The 21,673-nt window shown below is 43.5% G+C and overlaps 1 protein-coding gene across 3 annotated transcripts in view; it reads left to right on the top strand.

Annotated features, from left to right (window-relative positions):
- Positions 1-21,673, top strand: part of MLLT10 (MLLT10 histone lysine methyltransferase DOT1L cofactor) — a 785,717-nt gene that overhangs the window by 384,064 nt on the left and 379,980 nt on the right. For all 3 annotated transcript variants that reach the window (XM_029588723.1, XM_029588721.1, XM_029588724.1), the window contains one exon: positions 12,716-13,282. In XM_029588723.1, coding sequence (XP_029444583.1) covers positions 12,716-13,282 — 567 coding nt within the window. The remainder of the gene's footprint in view (positions 1-12,715; positions 13,283-21,673) is intronic.

The raw sequence follows: 21,673 nt of genomic DNA, 5'->3' as shown, positions 1-21,673 counted from the left end.
TCTGGGTAAAACAAATAAGCATGGGTGTAGCTTGCTTATTGCGGCGGTTACTACCCCTACTACCCCTAACTAATCAAGCTAGATATTTCAATGGTGGGGGTGGAAGGGAAATAGAACCAAGAGCTAAGAGAAACAGATAAGTATGAGAGAAAAAAACGTGTGAAGCTTGCTGGGCAGACTGGATGGGCCGTTTGGTCTTCTTCTGCCGTCATTTCTATGTTTCTATGTAAAACAAATATTGATTCTGTGTAAAGAAAAAAAATTAGTATCCAACTTGTTGTCCCGTCATAGTCTCTTCGAGACACAGTCAGTGTAGAAGTTAAATACTACAAACAAGTGTATTTATTTATTTATTTAGAGATTTTTATATACCACAGTACGTAAGGATATACATCACCGCGGTTTACAATTAACAATAACTTGGCAACAGGCTTTACAAATAACAGTATTAATTAGTATTAATTACAAATAACAGGATTGACGGAAAACAGGCTGTGCTGTGCTGGGAGGGGAAGGGAGGGGAAGGGAGGAGGGTGGGAGTTGGGTAGTTAATGGGAGTTCTTTTGGTCCGTATCTTGATTCTTATAATGTTGTCTTTGGTCACACTGAGATTGATGTGTAGTAAAGCAGGGTCCAAGAAAATGAGTCAACGTAACCCGGTATAAAATGAGGCAATTTAACTGCTTCCTTCTAGTGGGTCCCCTTTTCCATGTACTGCAAAGGGCTAACGGGGATATAGGTTGGAGGCGTTCTCCCAAGAGAGCCGCAAAAAAAAAAACAACCCAAACTCAGCCTGCCTACGACCCCACCATTTCTGACGCCGAGGGAGCGGTAACCAAATCGTTCGTTTTTAGCAGATAGCGTGCTTCTTCGGGCGTATTGTACCACTTCACACCATTCGGGAGAGACACCCTCAGACGAGCTGGAAATATTAACATGGCCCGTGTTCCCTGAGCAATAAGTTGCGTGCATATCTGGGCCATGAGACGTCGCTGAGCTGAAACCGCCGCCGAGAAATCCTGAAAGATCAAAACTTTGGAATTTTCAAATGTGAGTTCTTTTTTTGCTCGAGCCGCTTGCAGTATTTCTTGTTTATGCGCATAATTCAGGAGTTTTAATATAACAACTCTAGGTCTCGCAGCATTGGGAACCCGAAGGCCCAGACGGTGAGCTCTTTCAATGCGCATGCACCCATGCCGGCGGGTAAGATTAAGCTCTTTTTCCAGCCAAGTTTCTAGCACTGCGGCAATGTTCTTTTCCTCTATTGTTTCCGGTAACCCAATAAATCGCAGGTTCGACCTGCAGGATCTGTTTTCCAGATCCTCTAAACGGGCAGCTTGCTTTGCGATTGTCGCTTGTAAAGTTCCAATATCTTTTTGGGCCACGTGGAGGCCATCTTGTGTCTCCGAAACGCGGGATTTAAGCTCTTCAAAACGGTTTTCATATTTGCCAAAATTGGCAGAGAGATCCGCGATTTTAGTAGAGATATTTTGTAATTCGGGGCCCAGGGCCTCCAAAACCGCGCTTTTAATGACTGCGATAGCCACGACCGATGTCGGGCCAGACTCACCAACTGCCGCCATACCAGGTGATTTCACTGGTTTGGATTGATCCTTGCCTTTGTCTCTTTCTTTCCGGACCACTCGCGTGGTCATCCCAGCCAATTCAATGCCCAGTGTCTCCCCCGTGCCGAGAGTGCAAACTGAGGTTTATTTAGCACCGATGGAGGGGTGGATGAAGCCCGCTGTTATAGGCCTGGTGCCGAGGGAGAGGGAGTTACATCCTCTCCCTTCAGTGCCCCACATGATCTCGCCTGGACCTTCTCTTAAGCACTGGAGTACTCCTAGAGCAGGGGCAAGTCCTACTGATAGAGACCCAGATGGCACAGATGATGACGCCGATCCTGATTTTCTGGAGGATGGTGAAATCCCTCCAGGTCTAGAACCATATAGAACTATGTTACGGTTCTTTCATAGAGATGAACTGCCAGCTCTGATCTCCCAGACCTTGGAAATGCTTGGGGTCCCTGGCATGGATCCTGTGTCTGAGCCAAAGAAAAATCCCATTTTGGTTTCCTTGCGTAAAGCCTCTAGTTTTTTTCCCAGTTTTGAAAGCCGTTCAAGAATTGATCTTAAGTGGGTTGCCCCAGAGGCTAATGTCAAAGGGGGTCAGGTTTTGGAAAGCCTGTCCCTGTGGATCCAGAGTTAAGAGAGTACTTACATTGTCCGACGGTAGATGCACTTGTGCGTGTAGTTGCCAAGCGGACCACTATTCCCATGGAAGGAGGAGCAGTCTTGAAGGATGCTTATGATGGAAAGATTGAGACTATCCTCAAGCAGGCATTTGAAGCAGTGGCAATGACCTTGCAGATTGTTTCTTGTTGTTCCTTGGTGGCTTGCTCTTGTTTGATTCTCTCCCAGGAGGTTGATGACTCTGGGGTTAATTCCAGGGCAGTTATGGAACCAGCCGCTGCCTTCTTAGCCAATGCGGGCTGTGATTTGATTCACACTTCAGCCAGTGGGGTGGCTTCAATAGTAGCGGCCGGGTGCTAGTTATGGTTGAGAAATTGGTTGGCCGATGCGACCTCCAAAGCTTAACCTCACCAAGTTGTCCTTTAATGACTCACTTTTATTTGGGAGTGAGTTGGAGAAACTGGCCAGTAAGTGGGGCGAATCCCTGGTTCCTCATTTGCCAGAGGATAAGAAAAAGATGCAGTGCTCCTTTACCATGAGGGGTTGTGCTAGTGGATCCAGGGGTTTTAGACTATAGAGTAGCGACCTTTCAGAAGACTCAGCCTTTTGGTAGGTCTCAGTCCTTTTGCCCCAGACAACTCAGAAGGGACACAGGCTCGGGTAGTGGACCCTCCCAAGCCTCCCAATGAAGGTTTGTCAACCTATCTCCAGGAACAGGAGATGGGGGATGCCCCTCTCTTTTATCGGAGATAGGTCAAAATCACATCGGATCAATGGATCCTGGAAGTCCTGGAAGAAGGATATGCAATTGAGTTCCACAGTGTTCCTCTGGTCCTGTTCATGGAGTCTCCCTGCCACTCCCTAAAGAAGAAGCAGGCAGTGGAAAGTACGCTGACAATGCTCCTCAGGAAAACACGAGGCGATATTCCATTTATTTCTTCATGTTAAAGAAGGAGGGCTCCTTTCGTTACATCTTGGATCTCAAAGGTGTCAGCAGTCAACTGCAGGTGAAACATTTCCGCATGGAAGCTTTATGCTCAGTGATAATGGCTGTGCAGTCAGGGGAATTTCTGACCTCCCTGGATCTATCAGAAGCGTACCTTCCCATTCCCATCTGGCCCAGTCATCAATGCTTTCTGCGGTTCGCAGTTCTGGGGGCGCCATTTTCAATTTTGGGTGCTTCCCTTTGGTTTGGCCACCGTTCCAAGAACCTTCTCCAAGGTAATGGTGGTAGTTGCAGCAGAACAGTGGAAGGGTGGAATCCTAGAAGACCCGTATTTGGACGACTGGCTGATCCGAGCCAAGTCGCTGGTGATTTCCCTGCTGCTGGATCTCGGCTGGATGGTGAACCTGGCCAAGAATAATTTTCAGCCTATTCAGATGCTGGACTGCCTCAGGTATCGTTTCGATATGAAACAGGGCAAGGTGGTCCTGCTGGAAGCTCAAATTCAGAAGTTGCTAGAGTAGCTCTGTCTGCTGATGAGCACTCTGCGCCTGACTGCATGGTCCTTTCTGGCTTAATGGCAGTGACTCTGGAACTGGTACTGTGGGCAAGAGCACATATGCGTCCTCTTCAGTGCTCCCTGCTGTCTCGGTGGAACCCGCAGTCTCAAGATTATTCAATTCGGCTTCACCTGCCGATGGATGTTTCTTCTCAACTGAAGTGGTTGCTGCAGGCGGAGAATCTAAGGAAGGGAGTTTCCCTGATCTCTCTGGACTGGCTAGTGCTGACAACAGATGTGAGTCTTCTTGGTTAGGGAGCTCATTGTCAGGAGCTGACAGCGAAAGGCTGCTGGAATGCAGAGGAATCTCTCTGGAACATCAATCGTCTGGAAGCCAGAGCAGTCCAGTTGGCATGTTTACAGTTCAGCGATAGACTGCATGGTCATTCAGTCCACATAATGTCAGACAGTGCTATGACTGTGGCTTGCATCAATCAGCAGGGAGGAACCAAGATCCAACGAGTGTGGCAGGAAATAGATCAACTTATGGAATGGTCAGAAATGCATCTCCAGATGATCTTGGCCTTGCATATCGCAGGTAAACACAACGTAAGAGCAGACTTCTCAGCAGGGAGAGTCTGGACCCAGGAGAGTGGGTATTGTCAGATGAAGCGTTTCATCTGATTCGGGGTTGCTGGGATCTTCTGTTCTTAAACTTGTTGGTGACCTTGTGCAATGCGAAGGTTCCACGCTTCTTCAGTCACAGAAGAGATCCATAGTCCTTGGGGATCAATGCCCTAGTGCAGGAGTGGCCAGAAGAAGAGTTGCTGAATGCCTTTCCTCCATGGCCCATGTTGGGCAGATTCATTCGAAGGATTGAGCGCCACAAAAGGATGGTGCTCTTAGTCGCTCAGGATTGGCCCAGGAGACCTTGGTATGCAGATCTGCAGAAGCTGCTGGTGGATTCGTCTCTTCAACTGCCAGCTCACGGTGACCTGTTGCGATAGTGATGTATTCTTCACAAAGATCCAAATCGATTTTGTCTTACGGTTTGACCCTTGAAAAGAGCAAGAAAGTTCTCCACTTCCATGGCCCATGTGCAGGTTTGGAGAGTGTTTGAGGCCTGGTGTGAGGATTGAGGTACTCTTCCTTCCTTGGTCAAGCTTCTGCTCATCTTGGACTTTTTGCAGGATGGTTTGCATAAAGGCTTGGCTCTCAATTCCTTGAAGGTACAGTAGCTGCACTCTCCTATTTTAGGGGTTTGGTAAATGATGGATCCTTGTCGGCTCATACTGATGTGGCCCAATTGCTGAGAGGCATAAAACATCTTCGGCCTCCCTTGTGGTTTCTGGTTCCCTTGTGGAGTCTTAATTTGGTATTGGATTTCTTGACAGGCCCTGCGTTTAGACCGCTGCATACTCTCTCCTTGCAATTGTTGATCTTGAAGACGGTATTTCTGGTGGCAATTTGATCTGTGCATAGGGTTTCTGAACTGCAGACCCTGTCTTGCCAGGAACCATTTCTCCAGGTGACTCCAGAGTCAGTACAGCTGCATATTGTTCCCTCCTTTTTACCGAAGGTGGTCACTGAGTTTCACTTGAATCAGTCCATCTCCCTGCCATCCTTAGACAGAGAGCGAGATGTTGAGTATCGTTTGCTGTAACCCTTGGATGTCAGGAGGCATTTTGTCAGATATCACAAGGTTACTGAACCCTTGCAGAAGTTATTTTTATTTAGATTTATTTATTTAGATTTATATTCCGCTTTTTGCACTTTTTTCAGCACTTCAATGTGGATTACATTCAGGTACTGTAGGTATTTCCCTACAGTTAGACTGTCTGTCCTTCACGGTGGTACTAGACAGGGAGAGCCAGCCTCATGGGCTACAACAGCTGGCTGGATTAAGGAGGTAGTCACGGCTGCATACATGGATGCCGGGAAGCCGTTACCTAGTCAGGTTAAGGCTCATTCCACTAGGGATCAGGCATTATCATGGGCAGAAGTTAGATCATTTTCTCCCATTGACATTTGCTGAGCTGCAACATGGTCCTCCTTACACACCTTTTCCAGGTATTATCATCTGGATGTGCAAGCCTGGGAGGACGAGGCCTGTGAATGTATAGTTTTGTATGGAACATGGGCAGTCTCCTGCCATATGAGGGAGTAGATTGGGTACATACCACTTGTTCTGGATTTATCTGACTGGATGCTAAGAAATGAGAAATTACTATTTACCTGATGATTTCCTTTTCTTTAGGAAAGTCAGATGAATCCAGTTCCCTCCCTTGGCTGCCAAATGATTGTATTATAGTCCTCCTGTGTGGTTACAGGGATTACTGGTAAGTGTTGGTCCAGTCCTTAGACCTGCGTTATTGCATTCTTGTCTGAGCTCAGTGTTGCCTGTTGGCTGAGTATTTAAATGGTTATCTGTTTTAAATCAAGTTTTTTGCTAGTCTGTCCACAGTTGCTTTTGAAGAGAATACTGGCAATCTGAAGTCACTAAAGGGGGTTATATACTATGATATCAGTTTGCTCCGTCTTCATCTGCTGGTAGGGGAGCATAAACCCACCTGTTCTGGATTCATCTGACTGTCCTAAAGAAAAGGAAATTATCAGGTAAGTAGCAGTTTCTCATTTTTAAACCCAGCTAAGTTAGCTGCTTTCACCACATCCTCAGGCAGCAAATTCCACAGTTTAATTGCAAACCTTCCAAAAATTAACTATATATAGCTTACATCTCATTTGACACCCATTTCTACTTTGGAAATGTTCACATCAACAATAGAAGTAAAACAAATAATTCACAGGGTTATGTTTGCTTATTATCTTCAAGAGTAATTCCAGTATCCTCTTGGAAGGCTAATTCAGCTGAAGTTTCTCCCATCTTAACAATGTTAATAAATCTGTCACTTCATGAAGAAGTAGTACCCACCTCTCTAAAAAGAGCATCTGTAGACCTATATTGAACCAAAATAGCAAAGACATCAAAGATATCAACTCATATCGGCCAGTATCATCACTTCCCTTCCTTGCAAAAATTTTGGAAAAGGTAGTTCTTTACCAATTTTCAGACTATCAGAGGATAATCACATTCTTTATCCAAATCAGTATGGTTTCAGAAAAAAATCATTCCACAGAAACATGTCTGATGTTCTATGGAGAGGCTTTGAGGCAGGGAATAGTTACATATTAGTGCTGTTAGATTTAAGCGCAGCCTTTGACATTATTGACTACAATATTCTCTTATTGTGGTTGGAAGAAGTAGGTATCTGTGGGCTAGTACTAGAATGATTTAAATCATTCCTTCATGGCTGAACTTATCAGGTGAAAATAGATAGCAATTGTTCAAACTGGCAGCTTGTATCAACTGGTGTACCTCAGGGTTCTGCATTAACAGCGACCCCTTTTAACATATATTATGTTACCATATGCCTATACACAGATAATGTTCAATTTTGGATTTTCATTAATACTAAAAAAAAAAAGAAAAGAAATAATTTACTTATGAAGAAAAGTGACCCCAGACATACCTCAAACTTTTAAATTTGATACACAATTAATAGCACTGAATTATGCAGTCCGAGATTTAGGTATCATTTTGGATAATAAACTTTCCATAAGTAATCGCATATATTCTGTAATTATACAAATATATTTCAAAATACTTCTTAAAGACTTAAACCATTATTAGAATACTATGATTTTCAGTTTGTATTTCAAGTTCTCATTTTTTCAAACTTTGATTATTGCAATTCCCTATTCCTAGGCCTTCCTGCTAGTGTACTCAGATCTGTCCAAATGTTACAAAATACTGCAGCGGATCTTCTAACTGGCGCAAAAAAATTTGGTCACATAACACCCATATTATAATCATTACACTAGCTGCCAATCCATTACTGCATTCAATACAAAGTTCTTACTTTAATTCATAAGATTCTTTAAAAGACACCATCTGGCTTGGCGCTACCTTACATTTCTGTGTTCCACAAAGAACCCTCTGATCCTCAAACAAAGGGCTATTAGAGGTACCATTGGCACACAGTGCACATTTAACAGAGGTCAGAGAGAGCAATCTCCATTGCCAGTCCTAAACTCTGGAACTCAATGCCTGAGAGCTTGGGAATATGCTCAGATTTTAAAATCTTTAAAAAGAGCTAAAAACATGGCTGTTTGGTATGGCATTTCCTTCTTAACAGTATCTGGAGCAGGAGAATGGAATGTTAATAGGTTATGTTTTCATTATTTGTAAATTTGGACTTTTATATTATGTATGTTTTAACTATAAACCGTTTTGGACTGGTATATAACATATAAATAATTGTGTGCTGAGTGAAAAAAATCTTTCTTCAGTTTGTTTTAAATGTGCTACCTTTTAGCTTCACGGAGTGTGTCTTCGTCTTAGTAATACATGAAAGGGTAAAACATCATTCCTTGCTTACTCATTTTATCCCACTCAAGATTTTATAGACATCTGTCATATCTCCTCTCAGCCGTCTCTTCTGAAGAGTCTTAACCTGTTTAGCCTTTCCTCATAGGGTAGCCATTCAATCCCCTTTATCGTTTTGGTCATCCTTCTCTGTACCTTTTCTAGTTCCGTTATCCCTTTTTGGAGATGGGGAGACCAGAGCTGCACACAACAATGCAACTGCACTATGGATTGACACAGAGCCATTATGATATCCTCTGTTTTATTTTCTACTCCTTTCCAAATAATACCCAACATTCTCTTTGCTTTTTGAATGCTGCCACATACTGGGCAAGGATTTAAAAATATTCACAATAATTTAAAGATCCTTTTCCTGGATGGTGATGCCTAATGTGTAGCCCCAATTCCATGCTTTTGATTGAAATAGGCATGGGCCACCCTCATTCCGGGGCTAAGTCCCAATTGTACATCACCAATTGGGGGGGGGGGGGGGGAGGGTGGGGGGAGGCTAGCCTTCAAGGCCCAAGGTGTTTAGGTAGAACCCCTTCCCAGTCACTGATGGGTGTGCTCAATGGAATATGCAGGGCACTTTATTTGGGTATTTCAAATTAAACCTTACTGTGATTTGTTCAAAATAATCAGTTTGCATCAGCAAAGCTGTTCCCAGTTACATCTATTTCCAGACTGGTTAATCCCTCAGCATTGGGTCCTGAATCTGCTTACCATCCAGGGTTTGGAAAGAAAAGTGTCCTAAGTTCCCCTCCCCAACAGTACCTGAGGTCTCAGGCAAACTCCAGATTTAAAAAATAAACAACAAAAAACACCATCCTTATCCTGGGTCCAGGGATGATGACTCCAGTGAGGGTCTCCAGATGTCACAACTCTTCTTTCTCATTATCTCCTCTCCAGACTGCTTAGATCAGTGGTTCCCAACCCTGTCCTGGAGACCCCCTAGCCAGTTGGGTTTTCAGGAAATCCACAATGAATATGCATGAGAGAAAATTTGCATGCACTGCCTAGAGTTGGCAACTACTGGCTTAGATGGATCTCTTCTCTTTCCCCAACCTCTGTGCAAGGAAGCATGGCCTCAGATTTCCTCCCCAATCCAAGGAAAAATACAAAACCAAAGTCTTCTGAAAAATCTCTTGTGAGTACCACAGGCCCTCCAGTGGTTGTGATAGGGGTACCTGAAGTTTTTCTGTATTCCTGTCTTCCTGAGCTGGTTCCCTCTTCCAGCCAGGACTAGGGATTCACAAAAAGAGAGAGAAAATTCCAGAAATGAAATGAAATAAAACAGTTCACATTACTCAAAAAGCTAAGGCAAACCCTTCCAGGCAGGGAGTTGACTGGGCAAGGAACATCGCTCTTTCTCCAAGAGTGTTATGCTGTGAAGCCTAAAACAAGAAAGACAAATAAATAAATAAATAAAAAAGCTCCTTCGACTTTGAAAGTTACCATATTTTTCGCTCCATAAGACGCACCTGACCATAAGATGCACCTAGGATTCAGAGGGGGAAAATTAAAAAAAAAAAATTTGTGATAAACTGGCTCTGTCCCTGGGCGTCTGTGCGTCTTATGGAGCAACTTAGGGAAGTGCATAACATTTTTTTTTCTCCCCATTTTGTTTTCGGGTCTGGGGAGGGCCATTTCTGTCCATTCCCCAGATCAGAAAACTTTTGTCTTTCTACAAAACATCCCAACACTTTAAATTAATTAACAACCCCCCCAAGACCTGCCAAATTAATTAAAACCATCCCCCCACCCTCCTGACCCCCCCCCCCCAAGACCTGCCAAATTAATTAAATCCAACCCCCCACCCTCCTGACCCCTCCCCAAGATCTTCCAAATTAATTTACTCCAGCCCCCCACCCTCCTGACCCCCCCAAGACCTGCCAAAAGTCCCTGGTGGGTCCGGGAGCGATCTCCTGGACTTGAGCCTTCGGCTGCCAGCAATTAAAATGGCGCCGACGGCCCTTTGCCCTTACTATGTCACTGGGGTTGACCAATGGCAGCGGTAGCCCCTGTGACATAGTAAGGGCAAAGGGCCGTCTGCGCCATTTTGATTGCTGGCAGCCGACGGCCCAAGTCCAGGAGATCGCTCCCGGACCCCCGCTGGACCACCAGGGACTTATGGCAGGTCTTGGGGGATTCATGAGGGTGGGGGGTTGTAGAAAATTAATTTGGAAGGTCTGGGGGGGGGCGGGGGTTTTGTTAGATTTTTAATTTTTTTTTATATTCGCTCCATAAGACGCACAGACATTTTCCCCCCCACTTTTGGGGGGAAAAAGTTCGTCTTATGGAGCGAAAAATACGGTAACCAAAAATGCCATCCCTCTTCCTGTGCTCTCCCTCCCATCTTATCCAAATAGGAAGTCCCCACTCCAGCAAACTTCAGAGGAGCTGCTATTCAGAATGATGTGCACTTCTCCTAACTCTCTAATCACAGGATTTAGACTAAAGCCATCTGGTGGAGACCTGGGGATTCTCCATATATGGAACCCTTCATTGTGTATATAGTTTGGATTATTCTTCCCTTATATGCAACACTTGTCATCTGCCATTCAGATGACCTATCCCCCAATCTTGTAAAGTCTTCTTGCAATTTCTTAACAGTTGGCTAATGATTTAATAACTTTGAATAATTTTGTATCATTTATAAAATTGATCACACCTTCATTCTCTTTCCCAAATCATTTATAATTATATTAAAAAGCACCAATCCCAATACAGGTCTTTGGAGCACTCCCCTATTTATTTGTCTTCATTGAGAAAAAATGACTATTAAGTTCTCCTCTCTCTTTTCTATCCATTACTTTATTTCAGACTTATGAATTACTTAAAGCCATATCATTGTGATGTACAGAGTAAAACATACATAAAATAAAATCAGATAATACAATACAAACATAAAATGAATTCTAAACAAAACCCGACTATTTCTTGATTTTATCTTCAACAAACTAACTCAGTGCAACCTCAAAATAATTTGAGAAACACCTAATAAAAAAGAACATTAGCCAATTACCAATCCACAATTGGGTGTTGCCTCCTATTCCCAGATTTTTAAATTTCCTGATGAGTCTCTCATGATGGGCTTTCTCATGTGCCTTCTGAAAATTCAGATACACTCTATTAGGGGTAGCCAACTCCTGTCCTCAAGAGCCACAGTCTGAACAGATTTTTAAGTTATATATAATGAATATGCATGAGATAGATTTGCATACAGTAGGGGCAGTACATGCAAATCTATCTCATGCATATTTATTGTGGGTATCCTGAAAAACCAGACCTGTTTGCATCCTTCGAGAACCAGAGTTGGTTACCCCTGCACTGTATCAATTGACTCACCCCTGTTTGTTAACCCCTTAAAAAAATCTAACACACTTGAAGGCAAGATTTTCCTTTGCTAAATCCATGTTGGCTCTGCCTCATTAATATGTGTCTATCCAGATGGCCAGTAATTTTGTTCTTTAGAATAGCTTCTATCATTTTGGTCAGCACTGATGACAGGCTCGCTGGTCTGTAGTTTTCCTGGTTTAACCCCTTGAACTCTTTAAAAATGAGTGCTATGTTAGCTGATCTCCAATCTTCAGATATCATAACTGATTTGAATGAAAAGTTAGAGATTACTAGTTCTTCCTTATTCCTTGTGTATATACTTTTTATTATGGTCATACCCCTTATTTTAAAAGACTAATTTTCTGAGGTTGCTGATAATATTTATCCTTGCTTAAAAAAATATTGATACTACAGCTGTGCTTTGATATACTCTGATTTGTGATGAGAGAAGGAGCTTTCAGTTTTCTCTTTTGCTTTTAAACAAAATCAGAAGCTAAAGGAAATAAAAGTGATTTTATTCACATTATTATACAATTGTTGATAGTGCTACTGCTTTAAAATGTGAATGCTATAAAGATTTTCCAAGCTTCTAGAGATCTGATGAAATGTTGCAATATCTAGGGCCATATGTATTAAGCATTTTTCCCACAGAAACAAAATAGGAGAAAACCTTTAGTACTTAAGTCCCTTAGTCTGTATTTGTTTTCATTAGGTTTTCTGTCTGTTTACAGTTTTTTAATTAGAGGGGGAGGCACAGCAAAATACTGTATGTACTGCTGTGAAATAATCAGATAATATTGATTACATTTACCTCTTGCTGTTTCTCTGACATGTTACAGAAGAAAAAGTAAACTTTCAGGTTGTATCTGGCTGCTGTATGATTTTGGCTCATACTTGCTAACTTTACCAGTTAAAATCATGCCTCTATAAGGTCCCTCCAAATATTAATCTATAGCATTTGAAAGTCTTTCAAACTCTTTTTATAAACAAGCATCCTCAAATTTAATGTGCATATGTTTGCATCCTTTCAGCCTTTATAGCTTTTTATATACATTTCAGGCTTATTGAAAGGCTCTTTAATAGCTATCAGAGCTTTCAAAGGTCTGTTCTGAAAATCCAACCTGTATGTCATTTAATTCCAACTTCCATAAGCCCCATATCCCATTGGATGCTTGCCAATATGTAAGTATAATAGGAATTCAATTTATAGGGTACCTTCCCTTTTAAGTTGCTTTTCAGTTTTTGCTATTTTAATTTTTTGTTAGAAATGTTTGTATCAAAATCTTTCTCATTATGTTGTTTTCTCTTTCATATAGGTAGTTTTGCTGGAACTCCAAGCAGTGTTAAATCATCTTCTGGAAGTTCAGTCCAATCTCCCCAGGACTACTTAACTTTTACAGAATCAGATCTTCGTAATGACAGTTATGTTCATTCTCAGCAGCTGTCATTAACCAAAGATGTACCTAAAGTTGAACCTGGAAGTCAGGAAGGAGGAGTGAATAGTTTTACTTCCTTAATTGGTCTCCCTTCACCTTCAGCTGTCTCTTTCCAAACTAAAAACTTTGAAAACTCAAGTGGAGATTTCAGTAATTCAAGCCTTACTTCAACAGGATACAAGCGAGTGCAGGCTTCTAGTATGGAAGAAGATACAATCAAAGAGAAAAAACGTAAAGGAAGTAAACAGAATAAGCATGGGACTGGTTCCAAAGGAAACAAAAGCCAAGACAATGTTTCTCACCTGTCTGTTTCATCTGCTTCCCCAACGTCGTCTGTGGCATCTGCTGCAGGAAGCGTAACCAGCACCAGTCTTCAGAAATCACCTACTTTGCTCAGGAATGGAAGTTTACAGAGTCTTAGCGTTGGCTCATCACCAGTTGGTTCAGGTAAGTGATAAACCTGTGACCATGCAGAGTTGTAGTAAATATATTGGCCTTGGAGTAAGCCAGATGATATCTGGAAAAAGATAATATACAATCTCAAAAGCTCATGCACATTTCATTCTATTATTCATTATACACTAGTATCTTTTCTTCCATACCTGTGGTTTTATGTGCTAGGGCAGCGACAAATTTTAACATTAGTAAATTTTATTATAACTTTGGATAAAGTAGTATGGTTGCCTTGCTAGTCTACCTGAATGTATAAAAATAGGTCAATAAATAAAAGAATTATGTAATGTGATATTTTTTTTTTTAGTCTAACTTAATACATTTCTAGACTAGCTTTCAGGAGAAAACACTCCCTTGCTGAAGCCCAGAAGCATTTTGTTTGAACCTGAGCCAATGAAGTGTTGCTCCTGAAAACTAATCAAGAAATATATTAAGTTAATGCAATAAAAAAGTATCACTTTACATAATTCTTTTGATCTTTATTTCTATTGACCTTTCTATTGATCTTTATTTCTACACATTATATCTTTCTAAGTGCTCTCATTCTGAATTACTATGATAGTCAAAAACATGTTCATAGGACAATATATAGTGTAGTGTGAACCCATATAGCCACAAAAGCACTAGAAAGCATAAAAGCATTGATGAATAGGCCAACCAAGTAAAGTAGCACCAGGTACTATTGCATGCCAGTGTTGGAGCACAGTCCAGTAGTAGGAAATTAACAAGAGCAAATTGTTGTCTTATGATAAAAATGTAGAGCATATCTGCAGCATGAAAACTAAAGTTGCTTACCTTCAACAAGTAGTGTTTACATACACAAATGGGTGATGTCATCTGATGGTGCCAAATAGATATCTCTTTCGTAGCTCAGAAAGACTAAGAAAGTTTTATTGGCGTATGTCGGGATGCCTGTGTAGTTGCCACCACATAGTTTCTTCAATTTTATACTAAGCTTCAACTCAGTGGGGAAGTAGATGGGATTGTGTGATTGATTTGTCCGACTGTCTACAGAGTACACCTGTTACAGGTAAGCAACTTTGCTTTGTCCATAGACAAGCAGGGCAATAATCAGCCACAGAAGTGGGGACTCCACAGCTGAGGGTTACATCTAATTATTTATCTTCTTGTTCTAGGAAGGGATATGCAAGCTGTACTATTAGTGGTCAGAGAGAGAGGCGAAAGGATTAATTAAATAGGCTTTTAAGCACTACTTGTCCAAAACTGCTGTCTTGACATGAAGCATTTTCTAAACCAGTGGTCCCCAAACTTGTCCTGGAGGGCCACCAGCCAGTCGGGTTTTTGGGATATCCTCAATGAATATGCATGAGAGAAAATTTGCATGCACTGCCTCCATAACATGCAAATTTTCTCTCATGCATATTCATTGTGGATATCCCAAAACCCGACTGGCTGGTGGCCCTCCAGGACAGGTTTGGGGACCACTGCTCTAAACAGTAATGATTTGCAAAGGTGTAGCAGCATTACAGATTTCTTCTAGAGCAGTGGTCCCCAACCTTTTTTGCACCAGGGACCGGCTTCAAGCAAGACCATTTTTCCATGGCCCGGTGGGGTGGGGGTGGGGCAGGGGCGGGGCTTTGGTCATATGTGGGCGGGGTTATGGAGGGGGTTGAATTTTAGTGCATACTTATCATTTAATTATGACATTTATAATGTGAATGTGACTCAACTCACCATAGGTTCAGAATGAGTGGGAGCACTGGGCTTGTTTTCCTGCAACAAGACTGTCCCATCTAGGGGTGATGGGAGACAGTGACACCCGAAGTGTGTTCCTTATGTCCAGTCTACATTTTAAATGTCACGACTCCAGGCAGAGAACATTATGCAGGGCGTGACGGGGTGGGGCAGCGGGCAGCATCCACCCCACAAAGTGTGCTCTGAGCTGCCGTAGAGCAGAGCACATTGTCAGTGTTTAGTGCTGGTCTGCAGCAGCGCCGCAGACTGGCCAAAAACCTCCAATGGCCCGGTCCTGGTCTGCGGACCGGTGGTTGGGGACCCCTGTTCTAGAGGAAGTTGCTGTAACTCTGACTTGATGGATTTTTATTTTATTTTGAAGTTGTCCTGATTGAGCATAGCAATAAGATGCAATCGGAAATGTAAGTGGACAGAGGTCTTTTTGTAACTGAATACCCCTGTTTGATTGAATTGATGAAGATGAAAAGTTGTGAACATTTTCTAAGAGGCTTTGTTCTTACTAAATAAAATAAAGCTGTTCTGTAGTCCAAGGTTTGAAAAGCTTGCCTGCCCTTATTGTTGCGTGGCCTTGCAAAAAACATTGGCAAATATGATGGATTGATTCTGATGAAATTGCAAGCCCACTTTTGGCAGAAAATTAGGATGAGTTTTCAAAGCTACTCTTGAGTATAAGGCGAGAAAGAGAATAATGCTTGTAATTTACTTAGGAGCCTGATTTTCAAAAACATTTACATGCTTAAAACTGGGTTTTACATTCATAAATGCACTTTACTCTTAAGCCAGGGTATGTTGGGTATTATTTCAGTCTCTCATATTTTCAGCTAGTGCCCATCTTAATGCATGCATTGTGCTAAACAGTTTTCTGAAGCTTGTACAGTGTAATATATAAGGGCAACATATTAAAGTGAGCTTGGAAGCACTTTTTAATCAGGTGAATGATGCCCAAACAATTGGAACTGCGTTTATAGTTTTTAGGAGTAAATCAGTGCTGAGATTCAAAATAGCTATAAATGATTATATCCAAACAAATTTTAACTTTTTGTAAACCAGAAAACTCTTATCAATTATTAAAGAATCTTTTGAGATGACTAATAGCAAGAGTTTTCTGGTTTACAAAAAGTTAAAATTTGTTTGGATTTAAACATTTATAGTAATTTTGAAGCTCAGCACTGATTTATGATTAATTTCAGACACTTTTTTTTACAATTTAAATGAATTCTACAGTGGGATGTGATGGGGGAGGTCTATAGGAAGATTTTACTATTGGCTTGTAGAGAATGAGGAAAGTTTGATTTTTGCATTGGGCTAAGGGAGAGGACCATGGAAGAGCAATTTTCACACTGGGACTTCCAAAGGGTGGGGGGGGGGGGGAGTGTTTGATTTTTGCTTCTGGGGAGATGAGAGAAGTTTTGATATTCACTTGGAAAAAGGGGCACTGGTGAGGAGGGTTTGAATTTTCACATTGGGGCTTTGGGAGCTGAAAGCCCTGGGGCCATCGAGAGCTCCTTTTTTAGATCAGAATTTTGGTTAGGAAAGGGGGACACAGGCATAACTGGCTAAATGTAAGCTATCTATCCCTATGTTTAGGATTGGTTGACTATCTTTCTTCCCTCAACCTAACCCTACCCTTGCAACTGCCCAGAATTTGAACGGCTAAATTTTGCAGCAGAAAGAAACATTTTTAAAGGCTCTATAGTTAGGCATTTAGACCAGTATTTTCCAAACAGTGTGCCTTCAGACCTGATCAAGTGTGCCATAGAAAAGTCACCATGGATCCAGACCAGCACCTGGACTCAGCTGTCAGCACACTACAGCAACAAGAGAGATCAGCAAAGGCTCTTAAATAGGTAGGAATTCCTTTCTGAGAACGTTTGATCATGCATGCCTCTTCATTGTAGCTTCTGCATGAATCCTGGAGTGTGGTAGTCAATGGGAAGCATGTAAGTCATGGATAGCCAAGCCCTGCTTTGTTTGGTAAACACAGCATCTCCTCATCTTTCCCCTCCTGAGCTTCCTCCTTTGAGTTCTTCTAGTCTCTGTCTTATTCCCAGGCTGAGTAAAACAGGGGAGTGTGTGATCCATCATCTTCATCACTATTTATTTGGCTTATTAGTGTGCTTTCTGTTCTGTGATTTGGCTAGTTCTCACAGGACAAGCAGGATGGTAGTCCTCACAAATGGGTGACATCACAGGATGGAGCCCTGTACGGAAAACTTTTCTGTCAAAGTTTCTACAAAGCTTTGACTGACACTGGCACACTGAGTGCACTGAGCATGCTCAGCCTGCAATTATCCCTGCGAGCCACAGGTGTCTCCCTCAGTCTTCTTTTTTCCTCTCTGCAGTAAGCATAGCGGTTGGAGCTCTGTGAGGAATTTTTAACTTTTTTCCTCATGGAAACACTTAACTTTTTACTTCAAAAGACACTTTTCCCTGCACGGGTCTCCCTCTGCGTACATTTTTACGACGCTCGGTGAGTACTTTGATTTATTTTTTCGGTCGGTTCCTGTCACCCTCTGGCCTGCTAACCAACTGAGGCCTTCCCTCTCCCTATTTTTCAGTTAGCTACACATAGCTTGCGAGTGTCCCTCTGTGACACTCTGCTTGGTTATTAGCGCTAGTGGGACAGGGACTTCAACGGTTTCTGTTGCCGCCAGGGCCTCCGTAGTTTTGGGTCCTTCATTCCCCGGTACCCTTGAGCAGTCGATGCCCCATCGCTACCGAAGGTACCCCTCCTCAGACCGCTCTGGATTTTTAGGTGCCATCAGTACCCCTTCCCCCGCGGTACCCTGATGCCATTCTCCCTGCATTGTTTTCATCAGTGCTGCCAGGTTTTTTACTCCGTGCTGTTTTTTCCTTGGGCTCCTTTGGTGCCGCCTTACCCGTGTGAATGCCCTCGACGCACATACTCGGGTCGATGCCACCGTTGCCCGGGACACTTCCATCGATGCCAGGGTCACTTTTCTTAATGCCATCCCTTAAATTATGGATGCCATCGATGTCCACAGCCTTTCTATTGAGGTCCAGAGCCTTTCCATCGATGGGCATCGATGCCAGATCGATTCCATCGGTGGGCATCGATGCCAGGACCCATTCCATCAGTTTCAATGTCACTTCCATCCATGGGATCCTTGCCAACATCGATTCCAACAGTGCCCGGGTAGGTGCCATCGACACCCCTATTCGTGGCGCCGATTCCATGCACACATTTGCTACCCGCGTCGATCCAATCGATACCGTCAAAGTCCGTGGCCATACTGTCGATGCCCGTGGCTTTGCCACCGAGGATGTCGGCGCCTGCCTCCATACATCGATGCCCTCGACACCCATGTCGTTCCCATCGGTGTCTTCAACGTTCCTATCGATGCGGTCATCGACTCCGTCGATCCCGGTATCTCTTTTCGATAACGACAATGTTTTTCTCGACTATTCGATGCCACATCGTTCCCATAGATACCTACGCTGATACTATCAGTGCTCCGCCACTAGCATCATTACTCTGGCTGAGTCATCGACGTTTTTTCATATCCAGTTTTGACGATACCCTCGAGGCCGCTTCGGCTGCCATTGATACAGTCAATACCGACATAGCACCGCCACGTAATACCCTCGCCTGCACACAATGCTCCACGCTTTGGGTTCTTTTTAAAGCCCCGTATTAGCAGAGCAGGCGTGCTGACAGTCCGTCATCGATCGCCATCCAGGACAGCAAGGGCTTCCATCTCAGCACTGGGGAAAGACCGGGCCGAGCACTGTTGCGCCCATCGTCACCGACACAGGGATCGTCCGCCACTGACGCCATCCAGCACATCGGTGCTTTCCTTCTCGAGGCTGGACAATGCTCGGGCAGAGCCACATTACTACTGCCATCAGCACTGTTCCGTACAGTTTTGGCAATCCTTGGTGATCCAGAAACACCCCATCGAGGTCCGACGGATTCTGCATTGGCATCACGACACATCGAGCCGCTGCGACGAGGGTGGGATCACGAGCTCGTTAATCGGCTCCCCTGTTCCCGGCGTACCCCACCGTCTTAGGTGTGGGATTGTGGGCCCTCTGTTTTCAATAGCAGTCGAAATGCCACTCACGCCCAGCCCGTCTCCTCTGTACCTGTGCCACAATACCGGGTATCAGAGTTGAGAGGACGTTTACGTCCACGGACTACCCCTCGAGGACGCTGGAGATCGGAGACAGCAACCTTCAGCGGCTCATCCTGCGGCGATCCACGTCGGATGGTAAGTACCCGCTTCTGCGGCATTCCCATTGAAATGTGTTCTCCAATTCGGGCCACATGGTTCGAAAGTTCTGGGTCATGTGCCTTTCAAGAAGTGTATTAGCTAGCATAGCGATATGTGACACTATGTCAGCCACAATACCAGGAGAACCCCTCTATCATTTTTTTGGGATTGCATCAGGGCTTCCTCCCTTTTCAGCAATGAGGCTCTGTACTGATTAATGCTCTGTCCTCTGGTTCCTGCTCAAAACCAAGGTTCAGGTGCGTTCGCTGATCTGCTAAACACGAGCTTCAGCAAATATTGCCTCAAGTACAAGTCCACCTTGAAGCCTGACGTCAGGTCTCAGTGTCGCCTTGTACAGCACACAGAAATGCGGGTACGACTTTACCGCTCACATTCCCATGGGAGCTTATATGATATCCAGATTACTTCAGCCCTCCACTGGGACACCCCTTGGTCTCCCATCTGGCTGGATATCAGAGCGGCCACCCCACCTTGTACCAAAGTTCCCGGTACACTCCCCCAGCCGCTATGAAACGCAGAGGGGGGAAGGGAGGGGTTGGGGAGTTTTAATTGCACTGTTCTTTCTTTCCACAAAAAGTAGTCATTCTCCGTACATCCTGGACCTCAGAAATACCAATTTTCTTCAGAAGTCACAGGTACAATGGTAACTAGTACATTACTCTAATCTTTCCATGTGCTTTATGGTGAATCAACAATATTACAAACCCAAGCTCTACCGCTGGCATCAGCTTTGGCAACAGGAATATTACATTCAATCACTATTAGTGAATGCTGTTTCTCTGCGGAGTGCAATTAAACTCAAAAAGAAACTAAAAGCACTTCTGTTCAACCATGCCTACACAGAATAACTCTTTCCATTCCCCTTCGTAGTCCCCCCCCCCCCCCTTTCAGGTGACCGCCCTCTCCTTATATTAAGGAGACTATCATTGTAAATTGTAAATTGTTTTTTCTCTGGTTATGACTTTCTTGTTTTCTCTATCCTTCCTACTGCCTATTGTTTTACCCCCCGCCCAGTTACATTCTCCTTGTTGAAATGTATTTTCCAAGCTTTAAGTTATTATGTGAACCGGTATGATGTCCCCACTAATACCGGTATATAAAAGTTTCTAAATAAATAAATAAATAAAAACATCATTCACTCTCTTCCTGGCATGGACATCTGCACAACCGTAGTCAGTCCATGCAAGGAGCTCTCACTTCTTCCTGACTCACTATACATTTCCTAGCTGGGATTATTGTCACTGCCATAAATCCCTTATACAACACTTCTGGACACCACAGTCATAAAGACCTTCCTATCCAGCATACGCGCAGACATTCTAATAAATTCTCACATGTCCCTGCGTGCATTTTCCATTACCTCAGGCCCTCAATCCTCATTGTCGGGCTAGGAGGTTTTTTCACTATGCACTTTCCTCATAGAAAACTGCTATGGGTTATATTCAGTGAAATTCTATTATTAGTGGGTCTAAGCTGTGCAACCGCTTTCGTCCCTCATCCATATTCCAGATCTAGAACCACAACCTAGTCTGATTCTGCTCATGCTCGCATTTACTCAGGGTGGCAAAGTTTCGCCTAAAAGCTTCTCAACCCAATATGCGTCTATCCACTCCAGGCCCAGTTTCTCTTAAACTTCCTGGAGCTTGTAGCCATGAGTTCTACCCTTATGCCTTCCAATACTGCCTCTGCAACAAATCTTTGTGCATATAGATAGACAGCATAAGGACAATGTGCTTTCCAACACACAAGCACGCATTACCTTAGCTGCCCTGCTGGGAAGCTGCGCAGCTCTACCCTTGGCCCTTGCTCACTTCATGCATCCTCGGGCCACTTTTCTAAGAGATTTACTGAACGCACTAGCAGACCTTCTCCATGTAGGTTTCTATCCTCTCGAATGGTCTCGGACTACATGTGTAGCGGGAAAAATTTTCTACCGCTGAGGTAACCGAACTTGCCCTCTGCGTCTGAATCGAACCATACAGTGCACGGATTCTACTCCCTACACATGTTTCCAATGCGTTCCCATAGACGCCTTTCTTCCATCAAGGGCCTCTTAAATGTGTCTCTTCTGCTGCCTCTCATAGCCAGCACTCTTCTAATGTTGAACCGGGACGGGATTCACTGTTCCTCAGACCCACGTCCTGGCCGAGACCAGTATGCTTCCCATACTTCTCATTCTATCACACCAGTAATCACTTTACCTTCTCACCAGTCAGTCCCAAATCGTAGACTAACTGATGTTCTGGTTGCGTCACAAAACCTTCCACACATAAATCCTACCATTCAAAATGGCATGATTTACCACATGACACACACAAAAGGGTATTCCCCTTTTTTCTATACCACTCTTTTCTTTTGCTCCCTCGGATTCTGCTCCCCAGACATCCTCCACATAGGTACACCTCTGTTCAAA

The sequence above is a fragment of the Rhinatrema bivittatum genome, chromosome 2, assembly GCF_901001135.1.
Source record: "Rhinatrema bivittatum chromosome 2, aRhiBiv1.1, whole genome shotgun sequence".
Classification (NCBI taxonomy): Eukaryota; Metazoa; Chordata; class Amphibia; order Gymnophiona; family Rhinatrematidae; genus Rhinatrema; species Rhinatrema bivittatum.
This window is presented reverse-complemented; position numbering and strand designations above follow the sequence as displayed.